Source organism: Narcine bancroftii, chromosome 11 (assembly GCF_036971445.1).
Source record: "Narcine bancroftii isolate sNarBan1 chromosome 11, sNarBan1.hap1, whole genome shotgun sequence".
Classification (NCBI taxonomy): domain Eukaryota; kingdom Metazoa; phylum Chordata; class Chondrichthyes; order Torpediniformes; family Narcinidae; genus Narcine; species Narcine bancroftii.
This window is the reverse complement of record NC_091479.1, coordinates 103,429,145-103,442,831: the sequence shown is the minus strand read 5'-3', so window position 1 is coordinate 103,442,831 and position 13,687 is coordinate 103,429,145. Positions and strand designations below refer to the sequence as shown.

Genomic DNA, 13,687 nt, shown 5'->3' with positions numbered 1-13,687 from the left:
GTGTGGGGTTGTCTATATATGGGTGTGTGTGTTAGGTGTGTCCGTGTGGGTGATTTTCCCCCATGGATATATACAAATCTTTGCTGTGATCAAATTGTTTTCAGACTTGTTGTTCTTGGACCTGCCGAACTTGTTGCTCATGTCACAGGGCCAGGGTTTACAACTTTAACCAAAATATCCCTCAGTACTGGCCCCATTTTTTTTCTTTCTTTTGATCTACATCTACAACCACAATACAAGACACAAACACACAGAGCTACAACTAAAAACTATCAGTAACGTGGCAAAAAACCACAAGAAGCAGTAATCACGACTGACTCTCTGTTACCCAGCAATAAACGTGAAATTAAGACATCACCTTCATCATCAATAACACACGCAATCCCCAGTGGGGGGGGGGGGGGGGCAGCGTTCCCAGAACTTGGCCACTTTCCCCTCGGACATCGCGCCCTCCTGCTCCCACGCCGCATAGGCCTGGATGTAACCCTGAAAGAAGGGCAAACAGCCAGCTCGTCCCACACCCTCGAATTCCCCCACCTCCACCCATGATTAGCTAACTTCGCCAGGCCCAGCAATAGCCCCACAAAGAGATCCTCTGAATACCTGATTCCCCCCCCCCTTCAGCTGTCAGTACTGATGCTCCTTCAGTATGACCCTCCCTCAGCACCACCCCTCCCTGACTGGGGCCACTCCCCAAAACCAAGGCATGCAGTTTCATGGAGAATACGCTTCCCAGTCTCCTGCAGATTCTCCGACGTTACCTGCTCTTTGCCGGACTTGCCCATCTCCTTCACGTCTTTCATGGTCATGGCATTCTTCCCTCCCTTCTCCTTCCCTTTCTTCTTGTTCTTCTTCTTCAGCAGGCATTTCTTGCAAATGCAGAAGCAGCAGGTGAGGCCCAATATGATGACAACAATGGCGATGGCGACCAAGGCCCAGGGAGGTACTGTAAGACCCACAGAGACAGCCCCATCAGAAGGAGCGACAACTCACCTGTACCGTGGGAACTGCATCATCACAGAGTCAACGCTGCCCTGAGGGGGTCGGGCAACATGGAAACAGGCCCTTCAACCCAAAGAATCTGTGCTGCTTGTTTGGGATGGCGTGGTTGACGTGGTGGTTAGCATCATGCCGTTACAGCGCCAGCTATCGAGACCAGGGTTCAAAACCTGTGCTGTCTGAAAGGAGGTTCTTCCTATGTCTGCATGGGCCATTCAAAAGGTACTGGGGTTGTAGGTGTAATTGGGTGGCATGGACTCAGAGGCCAGAAGGGCCTATTGCTGTGCTGTATGCCAGGCTCCGACCTCCAGCCCATTGCAGACATCTCAGTGAGGCACTGCCTCAAGAAGTCAGCCAACCTCATAAAGGACCCCCACCATCCTGGTCACAACCTCTTCTCACTGCTCCCTTCAGGCAGAAGAAACAGAAGCTTTGAGACCAGCACCTCTTGGTACAAGAACGCTTACTTTCCAACAGCAATTGGATTCATGAACCTTCCCTTATGACACTGAACAGGGTCTGCTCCAAACAATCAAAGTGATTATTGATAAGTCATTTGTTTTGCACTGGGATAACGGAAGATTTATCATCTATCTTTTTAGTGCAGTTAATGTCTTTTTAATTCAATTAAATGTTAATATGTTTTTGTTTCCTGTGATTTTGAAGTACCTGTTCAGTTGCAGCAGTAAGAATCTTGGTGCGTATGTACATTGTGCACTGTGTATGACAACAAACTCATTCTCATTATTTCTTGAGCCCAGCATTTACATAGAAACATAGAAGATAGGAGCAGGAGTAGGTCATTCGACCCTTCGAGCCTGCTCCGCCATTCAACGAGATCATGGCTGATCTTAAAGTTCAGTACCCCGTCCCCGCCTTCTCTCCGTAACATTTAATACCCTTATACTGAAGAAACAGATCAAATTCCCTCTTAAATAGATTTAATGAACCTGCCTCTACTACCCTCTGTGGCAATGAATTCCACAGATTCACCACCCTCTGGGTCAAGAAATTCCTCCTCATCTCGGTCCTAAATGGTTTGCCTATTATCCTCAAACCATGGCCCCGGGTTCTGGATTTTCCCATCCTTGGAAACATCCCATCTGCATCCATTCTGTCCAGTCCTGCCAGAATTTTATAGGTCTCTATGAGATCCCCTCTCAATCTTCTAAACTCCAGCGAGGACAATCCCAATTTGCGCCATCTTTCCTCCTAAGTCATTCCTGCCATTCCAGGGATCAGCCTGGTGAATCGCCTCTGCACTCCCTCCATTGAAAGAACATCCTTCCTTAGATAAGGTGACCAAAACTGCACACAATACTCCAGGTGGGGTCTCACCAAGGCCCTGTACAGCTGCAGTAAGGTATCCTTGTTCCTAGACTCAAACCCTCTTGATATGAAGACCAACCTACCATTTGCCTTTTTAACCGCCTGCTGTACCTGCATGCTCGCCTTCAGAGACTGGTGTACAAGTACCCCTAGGTCTCTCTGCACTTCCCCATTTCTTAATTTATTGCCATTCAAATAGTAATTTGCCCTGCGATTTGTATTACCAAAGTGGATAACCTCACATTTATCCACATTGTAGTGCATTTGCCATGGATCTGCCCAGTCCCTCAATTTATCCAAATCACACTGGAGCTTCCTGACCCCCTCTTCCATGCACACAACCCCTCCTAGTTTAGTGTCATCTGCAAATTTGGAGATATTATATCCAATCACCTCATCCAGATCATTAATGTAAATTGTGAACAGCTGGGGTCCCAGTACAGATCCCTGTGGTACCCCACTGGTCACCGCCTGCCACTCAGAAAACGAGCCATTTATCCCAACTCTCTGTCTTCTACCTGCCAGCCAGTTCTCAATCCACATCAATACTTTTCCCCCAATCCCATGAGCCTTGATTTTGGAAGCCAGTCGTTTATGCGGGACCTTATCGAAGGCCTTTTGGAAGTCCAGGTACACCACATCCACTGGCTCTCCCCCATCTATTTTACCTGTCACCATCTCAAAGAATTCCAATAGATTTGTCAAGCACGATTTACCTTTTGTAAATCCATGTTGACTCCGTCCGATCCCTTCTCTGCTAGTCATATGCTCCGCTATTACATCCTTAATAATGGATTCCATCATTTTGCCCACTACTGATGTAAGGCTCACAGGCCGATAATTCCTCGCTTTTTCTCTACCCCCCTTTTTAAATAGTGGGGTAACATTAGCTACCGTCCAATCCATGGGTACTGATCCTGAGTCTATCGAGTTCTGGAAAATAATTCTTAAAGCATCTGCTATCTGAATGGCCACTTCCTTGAGTACCCTAGGATGTAGATTATCAGGCCCTTGGGATTTATCTGCCTTCAATCCCATCAATTTCCCCAAGACCATGTCCTTAGAGATACTGATTTCTTTCAGTTCCTCCCTTGCATTAGTCTCTATGTTTCCCAACATCCTTGGGAGGTTATTTGTATCCTCTCTTGTAAAAACAGAACGAAAGTAAGAATTTAATTGGTCTGCCATTTCCTTATTCCCCATTATATATTCCCCTGATTCCGACTGCAAAGGACCTACTCTGGACTTCACCAATCTTTTCCTCTTGACATATTTATAAAAGCTTTTGCAGTCGGTTTTTATATTTGCCGCAAGCTTACTTTCGTCATTTATTTTTGCTCTCTTGATTAATCCCTTTGTCCCCCTTTGCTGCATCTTGAACTGCTCCCAGTCTTCGGTTGCGGTACTTTTTTTGGCCAATTGATATGCTCTCTCTTTGGACCCAATGCTGTCTCTAATTTCCCTTGAAATCCACGCTTGAGTCACCTTTTTTGGTTTATTTTTATAATTTCTCCATTAGAACCTTTTTTGGTTTATTTTTGTAATTTCTCCATTAGAAATGTGAATGCTTTCCATTGTCTATCCACAGTCAACTCCCCCATAAACACCACCCAATCAATCTTACTCAACTCCCGTCTCATACCATCATAATTCCCTTTATTTAAATTCAGGACCTTAGTCTCGGTTTTAATTTCATCACTCTCCATGTCGAGTGAGAATTCGATCATATTGTGATCGCTCTGACCCAAAGCGCCTCGCACAACAAGATTGTTGATTAGCCCCTTATCATTGCATAATACCCAATCTAAAATGGCCTGCTCCCGAGTTGGTTCATCGACATATTGGTCTAGATAACCGTCCCGTAAACATTCAAGGAATTCCTCCTCCTCAGTATTTTTACCAATTTGACTAGTCCAATCTATATGCAAATTAAAGTCTCCCATGATGACAGCTGTTCCCTTATTGCACGCTTTTCTAATTTCTCTTTTAATGCCTTCCCTCACCTCTACACTACTATTTGGAGGCCTATATACCACCCCCACTAACGTTTTCCGCCCCTTGCTATTCCTCAGTTCTACCCATATAGATTCCGCATCTTCTGAGTTAATATCCTTCCTGTCAATCGTGTCGGTCCCTTCTCTCACCATCAATACTACCCCACCCCCTTTTCTTTCTTGCTGATCCCTCCTAAATATCGTATACCCCGGGATGTTAAGTTCCCAGGCTTGCCCACCCTGCAGCCATGTTTCTGTAATCCCAATCAAATCATATTTGTTTATCTCAATTTCTACAGCTAATTCATCTACCTTGTTCCGAATGCTTCTTGCATTAAGATATAAAGCCTTCAGATTTGCTTTTTTCACCCTCCTTGCTCTTTCTGATTTTTTACTTTTGCTGCCTAACCTAACTTTTCCTGTTTTATCTTTTCTGTCCTTTGCCCTATCATACAGGTTCCCACCCCCCTGCCAAATTAGTTTAAACCGCACCCGACGGCTGTACCAAACCTAGCTGCCAATATATTGACCCCTTTTGGGTTTAGGTGTAACCCATCCTTCTTGTAGAGGTCATGCCTTCCCCAAAAGAGTTCCCAATGATCCAAGAAGCCAAAACCCTGTCCTTTACACCAGCCCCTCAGCCACACATTCATTTTTCTTAACCTTCCATTTTTGTCCTCAGTTGCACTTGGCACAGGTAGCAAACCAGAGATCACCACCCTGGCTGTCCTATTTCTTAGTTTCTGTCCTAGCTCTCTGTAATCCTTTTTCAGTACTTCCTCCTTTTTATCTATGTCATTGGTACCCACATGTACCAAGACATCAGGCTGTTCGCCTTCCCCTTTTAGAATACCCTGGATCCGATTTGAGATATCCCGCTCCCTTGCACCAGGGAGGCAGCACACCATGCGGGTATACCTATCTGGCTCACAGCAGAATCTCCTGTCTGTATTTCTGACAATGGAGTCCCCAATGACCACTGCATTCCTCTTTACCTTTTGGTCCACGTTTGGACCAACACTCTGACAAGGTCTGGGGAGGTGTCGTCTTGGCAAATTCCAAATTAAGCATCGGACAGCTACCATCAGATACCGAAACAACAGGCTCATTCAAAGAGTCATTTAAGGACTCTTACTTTACTCAATATTTATTACAGAATATTTAATTTCTGTATTTGCACAGTTTGTTTACATTTCTTCCTTTCGTTCACATTTAAAAAAAATTATACACATTTCTTTCTTCTTGAGTACAGTTTTCAGTTATAATTGGGAATTTGGCCCGGCCCCCCAGAAAAAGAATCTCAGGGTTGTATGTGATGTCATGTATGTACTCTGACAATAAATCTGAACTTCTTAGACAAATGAATTCTGGAAACTTGGAATCCTGGCATTGGCAGTTCATCGAAGGGACTGGGAATGAGCAGGGTGAAGCGTACTGGGAGAGAATTGTAGAGCTGGAGAAATTCACCTGGGAGAGGGAAATGTCAGTGGCATGGGATAAGAGATGAGTATTAAAATCTTAACATTGAACTGGGGAACAATGCAGGCGCGTGAACATAAATTAGCAACACCACAATGGATTTTTCAGTCCATATGATATTGATATCAATACTCCGCTAAGATATTAGCAAATGCTGGTTATGCCAAGGTTGGCTGGGATAATCTTCTCAGACGTTAAATCCATAATGCCAGATTAAAATAGAGCTGTGTGTCAGTGATTTTTGTCTCAATCCATTAAGATTTACTTTTAAAATTCTTATATATCTCTCTCCCTTCTTACCCCCCCAACTCTCCCCTCATTCCATCCCCTCTCTTGCTACCCCCCCCCCCCATTTCCCTTTAATTTCCCATCAGGGGTCAGCATGGAGAGGGTAAGGAACTTTAAATTCCTGGGTGTCAACATCTCTGAAGTTCTACAAAAATAAAACAGAAATAAGCCACATTTTGATGAAAAGGCCCAAACCTGAAACGTTGGTTCTGTATCTTTATCTTTGCTCTATAAAGGACACTGCTTGACCTGCTGAGTTTCTCCAGCGTCGTGTTTTTATTTCTATCTCTGAAGGTCTATCCTGGGGCTAACATGTCGATGCAATTGTGAAGAGGGCTCACCAGCGGCTATACTTCATTTGCAGTCTGAGGAGATTAGATATGTCAACAAAGACCCTTGCATATTTCTACAGGGAGAGAATTCTGACTGGTTGCGTGGAGGGGCCAATGCACAGGACAGGAAAAGGCTACAGAGAGTTGTGAACTTGCCCAGCGCTATCACAGGCACCAGACTTCACTCCACCAAGAGGTGGCGTCACAAGAAAGCAGCCTCTTACCTCAAAGGACCCCACCACCCAGGCTGTGCCCTCTTCACTCTGCTACCATCAGGAAGAAGGTATAGGAGCCTGAAGACGTACAAGGACAGCTTCTTCCCCTCCGCCATCAGAATGTTTTTCTCTTCTTTGCACTAATTATTTATTTTTAAATAGTGTATTTACAGAAATGTAATTTACAGCAATATTTTTGCCTGTAATGCACAATATTTCAGCCTCAAAACAACATATTTCGAGATACATGTTCATGACAATAACCCAGATTCTAATTCTTTGAAAATGTGGCTCTGCCTGTCTGAGACAATGTGGGCAGAGAGCCGGTCAGCGGCTTGAAGCGGGGGCATAAAACCAGCACGCCACAACTCAATTGTATCCCAGCTCCTTTCAGAGCGGCTCACCTCCACATCGCGCTCACAATCAGTGACTGGGATAAACACAACCTGCTGGAGGAACTCAGCAAGGTCTGAAGCCTTCATTGAGACTGGGGAACTGTCGTCGGGATTGGTGAACCCAGGGGGAGGGGAAACATGATGGGAAGAGGCAGAGGATTGGCAGATTCTCCCATGGGAGGGGATTCTAGGACAAGAGGGAATAGTTTCAGGATAAAAGGGCATCAATTTAGAACAGAGATGCAGAAAAATATCTTTAGCCAGAGGGTCGTGAGTCTGTGTTACCTGTTGCCACCCGCGGCTGTGGAAGTGAGGCTGATGGGTGTATTTAAGGCAGAGATTGACAGGTATTTGATTAGTCAGGACATCAAAGGTTACAGGGAGAAAGCTGGGGAGTGGGGCTGAGTGGGAGGATGGATCAGCTCATGATTAGAATGGCAGAGCGGCCTCGATGGGCCGACCTGTTCCTCTATCTTGTGATCTTTTGATGCCAGACAAAGGGGGAGAGAGGCAAGAGAAAGCAAGGGGCCAGGTGGTGAGTCCCACAGGACGGAGTGGGTGATCAGAAGGCAGGGGCTGCCGTAATGAGAAGGTGAAAATGGTGGTATAAAGAGAGAACAGATGGGGCTGTGGTGGAGGGGAGGGTGTGGGGAACAGAGCAGAAGATTCCAGCTTATGCACTCTCCAGTAATATAGCAAAGATAAAGATACAGAACAAACAATTCATGAACACCCTTCTAAGGGCTCAGGCCCAAAACGTTGGGAATACAGGCTGAGATTCCCCAGCATTTACTGTGTTCAATTAGTTACCATATTTTAGTTTCTTGGTAATACAATTATGATGAATTTAGGATCATATATTGTTCAATGCTCACATGCACTGGAATTCTTGCTCACTGCAGCCAAACTGGTACTTTATTTTAAAAAAGCCCCAGAAATATTTTAAAAAGTCTGCCCTGCTTCCCCTGATATCAGCTTCATATTTTCAGAATTCCCTTACTAACCCCACCCCTGCCTCCTCCCTTCCCTCATACAACATCCTAAATCTGACCTCTTTGACCAAGTCATGAGTTGCCTGTTCCGTCATCTCCTCATGCAGCCTGCTTCCTATTAACGTCTGCTGCCGAGAGCCTTGAGACAATTTATGTTAAACCCGCTGTTTAAATGCATGTTGCAGCATTTAAAAAACCCCAAGTAGGAAGAGAATTTTCTAAAAGGTAATTTCAAGAATGGCTCTTTGAACATGGCAATGCCTTAAAAATAGAGTTGATCTTCCAATTATTATTAGTTACTTGCGAGTCTCCTCCACTGAGGAAGTGAGAAGTTAAAAGTTCCAAATGACTTTTTAATTAGTTCCTGGATGTAATGTCACTGGCAAAGTTGAGATGGCCCTCCCACCATTTCCAACCCAGGAATTTCAAAGGGTTCGGAGCCAATCACACTGGTGGGTCTGGGGTCATATGATCATGAAGAGAAGTTTATTGTCATATACAGTGTACAATATACTGATGTGGAAAAATTCTTACTTGCTGCAGCCGAACAGGTACTTGTAAAGAAAAGCTATAATAGTAAATTGATTGAAGTCAATTGTTGTCTTGAGGGGGCGCAAAATCCTTGAGGACCCCTTCCACCCTGCACACAGCATCTTTCAACTGCTCCCATTGGGGAAGAGAGACAGGAGGATCCGAGCCAGCACCACCAGGCTGAGGAACAGCTTCTTCCCAAGGGCAGGGAGAATGCTGAAAGACCTGAGGAACTGTTCACACTGACCCCCCCCGAGACTCTCACATTCATGAAACAATATTCATTTACTTAACTGTATAGATGAAATACTTGTCCTGCATGTCTATTGTTTGTTTGCGTGTGTGTTATGTCTGGTTCTGTGTTTGTGTGTTTTACATTGAGGACTGAGAACACTGTTTCGTTGGGTTGTACTTGTACAATCAGATGACAATGAACTTGACTTGAAATATATACATAAGATTGAGTATCTCTAAAGGCTCCTTGGGAAGAAGGCAGAAGAATGTGATTGAGAAGAAAACTACATCATCTATGATTGGTGGAGCAGGCTCAATGGGCTGAATGGCCCAATTTTTTTCTTGTGGTGTTTGCCAGTGGCTCTATGCACCCCAAACTTCTCTCTTCCCCACAGGAGAAACACCACCAGGTAGATTCGGTTTGCAGGTGGAGTAACCCTAGGCTTTATTTATCATGCTTTAGATCAGTATTATTGCGTGCACATCAAGGGTGATGAAGGGTGATGATGTTAGAGCATGCTGCAAATAACCCCCTTCCCACCTATTGTGACCAACACCCTTCCATGCATATCAACACAAAGAGCTGCCAAGGTAGGGCTGATGGAGAAACTCAGCTAGTCTTTCAGCATCCATAGGACACAAAGGCATATTGCCGATGTTTCAGGCCTGAGCCCTTCTTCAAGGAATGGTTATTATTTGCTTATTCCTTGAAGAAGAGCTCAGGCCCAAAACGTCGATAATATATCTTTGTCTCCTATGGATGCTGAAAAGACTGACTGAGTTCCTCCAGCATTTCAGCATGTTTTTACTACAATCACAGTGTCTGCAGATTTCCATGTTTCACTGAGGTAGGGCTGCTGAACAGTGTTAAATTTTGTCTGATGCTCTCTCATTACCTGGTTGTGGGAGATGGGCTAGAAAGTGTACCTCCTCCAGACAGTGACCAGATCAGCCATTCAGTGGCAGAGCTCAACAATCTCTTCCAGTTTCCCACGGACTCATTCTTTTAGCTCAGGGGATGTGGAGCAGGGAATAAATGTCACCTTGCCAATAATGTGAATGAATAAAATCAATTTTGTCCATTTTCATTTGAAGCTGACGACTGAATAATTTCCATCATCTTTGATTACAAGAGCTCCTGATATATATATCATACCTTATTGTGAAAATAATTCAGAATTCAAAAAGATCTAAATAACATTGAATACCAAGTGAGAAGTTTCAGGGAATTCATTTAAAAGACTGATGTGCATTTCTGAAGTTGATTCCACGTCATTTAAAGACATCCAAGAGTGCTCAATAGCAATTGAGGCATTTTTGGCCCTCGTTGTGGGGAGCTAGAAACACCAGCCATTACAAGATCCCACAAAGGGCAGTGTGAGAAAGATTGGAAAAATATTTAAAATTTAAATTAATTTTAAACATTAAATTTAGAGATACACCACAGAAACTGCCCCTTCCGGCCCACGAGCCCGTGCCACCCAAATGCCCCGATCAACTTACAAATCCCGTACTATTTTGGAGGGAGGGAGGAAATTGGAGCACCCAGAAGAAATCCATGCAGTCATGGGGAGAACATACAAACTCCTTAGATTGGAACCTGAGTCACTAGCACACAAACAATGTCGCGTGAACTACTACACTAACCGTGCTAATGTGTTGGAATGGTGTGAGTTGGGGGAAGACTCTTGGCCCAGGACAGGATGGGGAGCACTTTGTTCTTTCCTAAAGGACTCTCTTCTACCTGAGAGAGCAGGAAGGATCCAGCTCCACCAATCATGTGCGAGGTGGCACCTTTCATCAGCCCTTCCATCAGTGGACCAATCCCCCCCATCCCTCTTCCCCATGCAACAACTCACTGAAATGCCCTTCACTCCCTCAACACTGCTGGAAGGTCATCAGCCTGGTGAAAGAAATGGTTGGGACGGCATGGTTAGCGCAACACTTGTTACAGTGCCAGGGACCAGGGTCAGAACCTGGCGCTGTCTGAAAGGAGTTTGTACATTCTCCCCATGTTTGCAAGGGATTTCTCCGGGGGCTCCATTTGCTTCAAAACATATGGGGTGAGGGTGTGGTTTGAAGGTCAATTGGGTGTAAGGGGGCACCACAGGCTTGTGGGCCGAATGGGCCTGTTACTGTGCTGTATGTCTACATTTAAAAATGCAAACATTTAAATTTTAAAAATGTAAAGGCACTGTTTATTCATTAATTACAATCAATTTATTGAGAGGTTTAAATTATGGTTATCACTCCACAGAGTGCGCTTAAGTCCCTGTGGAATCCACCAGTCCAAGAAATCCCCCCATTGTACCGATGAGTGAGTCATGCAGCACGAACATCACCCTGGCAGAAGAGGCAGGTCGTCATCCCAGGCTGAACCCTAAACTGCCCTCTTCCTTAGACCTGCGGATGGCCTGAAACCTGCTGGTCTTCCAGCACAGGGAGACGTTGGTGAGAGAATGAATGCTGCCGACTGGCACATTGCAGGCTGCACGAGGGACGTGCCAAGGGACACACTGAGTCTGTGGGGGGGGGGGGGAGTGGGGGGGAAAGGTCCACAATCTAGACTCCTTCCGCAACTGGACATTGAGAGGCTGAGATAGGTGGTGAATTCCCTCAAACAGCAGAAGGGGTAGTAGCCCTGGGGAAGGGGGCACAATAATGTACAATAACAGAATGCTCAAGCCATTATGACATTGAATGTGAAATCGGATTCCCTAGGTATTTTGTGTTGTACATAAACTGTATTGAGGAAAAATATCACTCCCTTATTGTCTCTCCCACAAGGTAGAACCCCCTCGTACAGCCCCTTTGTAAATAAATGTTTATTTCAACAAACATAGCGAAACATCAAGTACACACAATCCTACATCTAATAAACGATAGAGAAAACATTGCGATAGGCGGTAAATCAATCCCGCCCTCTGGTACATGGACTTTACATTTTAAATTCAAATCCCATTAAAAAAAAATTTAGACACACAGCATGGTAACAGGCCATTTCAGCCCACGTGTCCGTGCCACCGAATTACATCCCATTAACCTACTAACATTTTGAACAGTGGAAGGAAACCGGAGCCCCTGGGGAAAACCCACACAGATACAGGGAGAATGTACAAACTCCTTACAGACAGCACGGGGATTCGAACCCTGGCCCCATCACTAATGCTGTAACAGTATTTAGCTAACTATTACACCAACCGTGTCACCTCTTATTCTTATTTGGAATCCACTCGATTCCCTGGGGGGGGGGGCTACCATTCTCGGAACTCAGCTAACGGTACTGCCCCTCCCACAGTGTGACCCTCCCTCGTTCTTCCTCGACAGGCTGACCATTTTGTCCCTGAGCCTGACGTGAGGCACGCGGGGAAGCTGACCAATGGGGAGGAAGTGTCGTCCAGTACTCACGTGGGATCTTGTTGAGCTCGTTCATGAACTTCTCCTTCACCTTCGAGAAGCCATCCTGCTTCCCCTCTTCCGGGCCGGCCGCTGCCTCAGTGGCGTTGGCCACTGGCGTTGGCAGCGGGGGTGTGGCTGGCGGAGCTGCCAAGGCATCGTGGTGTGCTTCAGTGAGCTTCATGCTGGACCTGTCAAAGGGCACAGAAAGATTCACGATAAAGTGCAAACATCCGGAATCAGGCAGGATCCATCTCGAGAAAATGCCTTGTATGTGATCTTACCTGCATCTCTCCATGAGGCTGAATAAATTATGCATCCCTGGCATGTTAATTTATGTTATTTAATGTAATATTAATCATGCAGCGCGGATAAGAGCAGTTCAATCCAGAATAGGGTTTCCTAAACTTTTTCCTTTCCACTCACAAACCACTTTAAGTATTCCCTACACCATCAGTGCTCTTAGGAAGGGATTGCTGAAGGTGCGATGTGAGTGGGAAGGGAAGGTTGAGAACCACTGCTCTAGACCCAATTGTTACTGAAATATTTTGCTTGAGAAATATTTTCCTTTGGAGTTCTGAAACCGTGCACATAACGAGTCAATGAGGGACGATTAAAACAGTGGTTTTCAACCTTTTTCTTTCCACCCACATCCCATCTTAAGCCATCCCTTACTGATCACAGAGCACCTGTGGCAGAGGGATGACTTAAAGTGGGATGTGAGTGGAAAGAAAGAGGTTGATTGACAGTCGGCTCACCCAGCACACACAGACCCTCTCGTCCAACTCAGTGTGTGCTGCCCAAGTTGGCATTGTGAGTAAATCCTATTTGGTCCCAGATCTTTCCAAACTCTTCCTATTCCATATACCTTCTGACCATTGTAATTGTGCCCACTTTCACAGCATCCTGTAACAGCCCAGATACGGACCATCCTCTGAGTGAAAACATTTCCCCTCAGGCCCCTCTGAAATCTCTCCCCTCTGAATTAAAGTAAACCTGTGCTCTTTAATTCAGGAGTCTTAAGATGCTGTGAAACCCCTCCCCTGGGGTTTTAGCGAGTCTCTGTGTACTTTCTCTGTGCTTTACTAAGCTGGAGAAGGGCAATGGGAAGGATTTCAACGTGGTTTTCACAAAGTACCTGTCCAGCTGCAGCAAGGAAGAATTTTGGTGCATGTGTACATTGTACAATGTGTATGACAATAAACTCATGATCACAGCCAGGTCCGTCACAGGCTCCGACTTCCCATTCACTGCATGCGGTGCTGCCTCAAAAAGGCAGACGACCTCATAAAGGACCCCATCGCTGTTCCTTTCGGACAGAAGGTACAGGAGCCTGAAGACCAACACCTCTAGTATTGGATCTCCGAGTGGCCACCCATTTCAATTCCCCACCCCATTCCCTTGCTGACATGTCTGTCCGTGGTCTGTGCACTGCCAGACTGAGACCTCCTGCAAAGTGGAGGAACAAGACCTCATCTTCCATCTTGGCTCCCTCCAACTAGA

At 45.4% G+C, this 13,687-nt stretch overlaps 1 protein-coding gene across 2 annotated transcripts in view; it reads right to left on the bottom strand.

Annotated features, from left to right (window-relative positions):
- syt1a (synaptotagmin Ia) overlaps nucleotides 1-13,687 on the bottom strand; it is a 311,445-nt gene that overhangs the window by 34,724 nt on the left and 263,034 nt on the right. For both annotated transcript variants that reach the window (XM_069904366.1, XM_069904365.1), the window contains exons 4-5: nucleotides 12,197-12,375; nucleotides 762-946 (exon numbers count right to left, since the gene is read on the bottom strand). In XM_069904366.1, coding sequence (XP_069760467.1) covers nucleotides 762-946; nucleotides 12,197-12,368 — 357 coding nt within the window. In that variant the 5' untranslated portion in view covers nucleotides 12,369-12,375. The remainder of the gene's footprint in view (nucleotides 1-761; nucleotides 947-12,196; nucleotides 12,376-13,687) is intronic.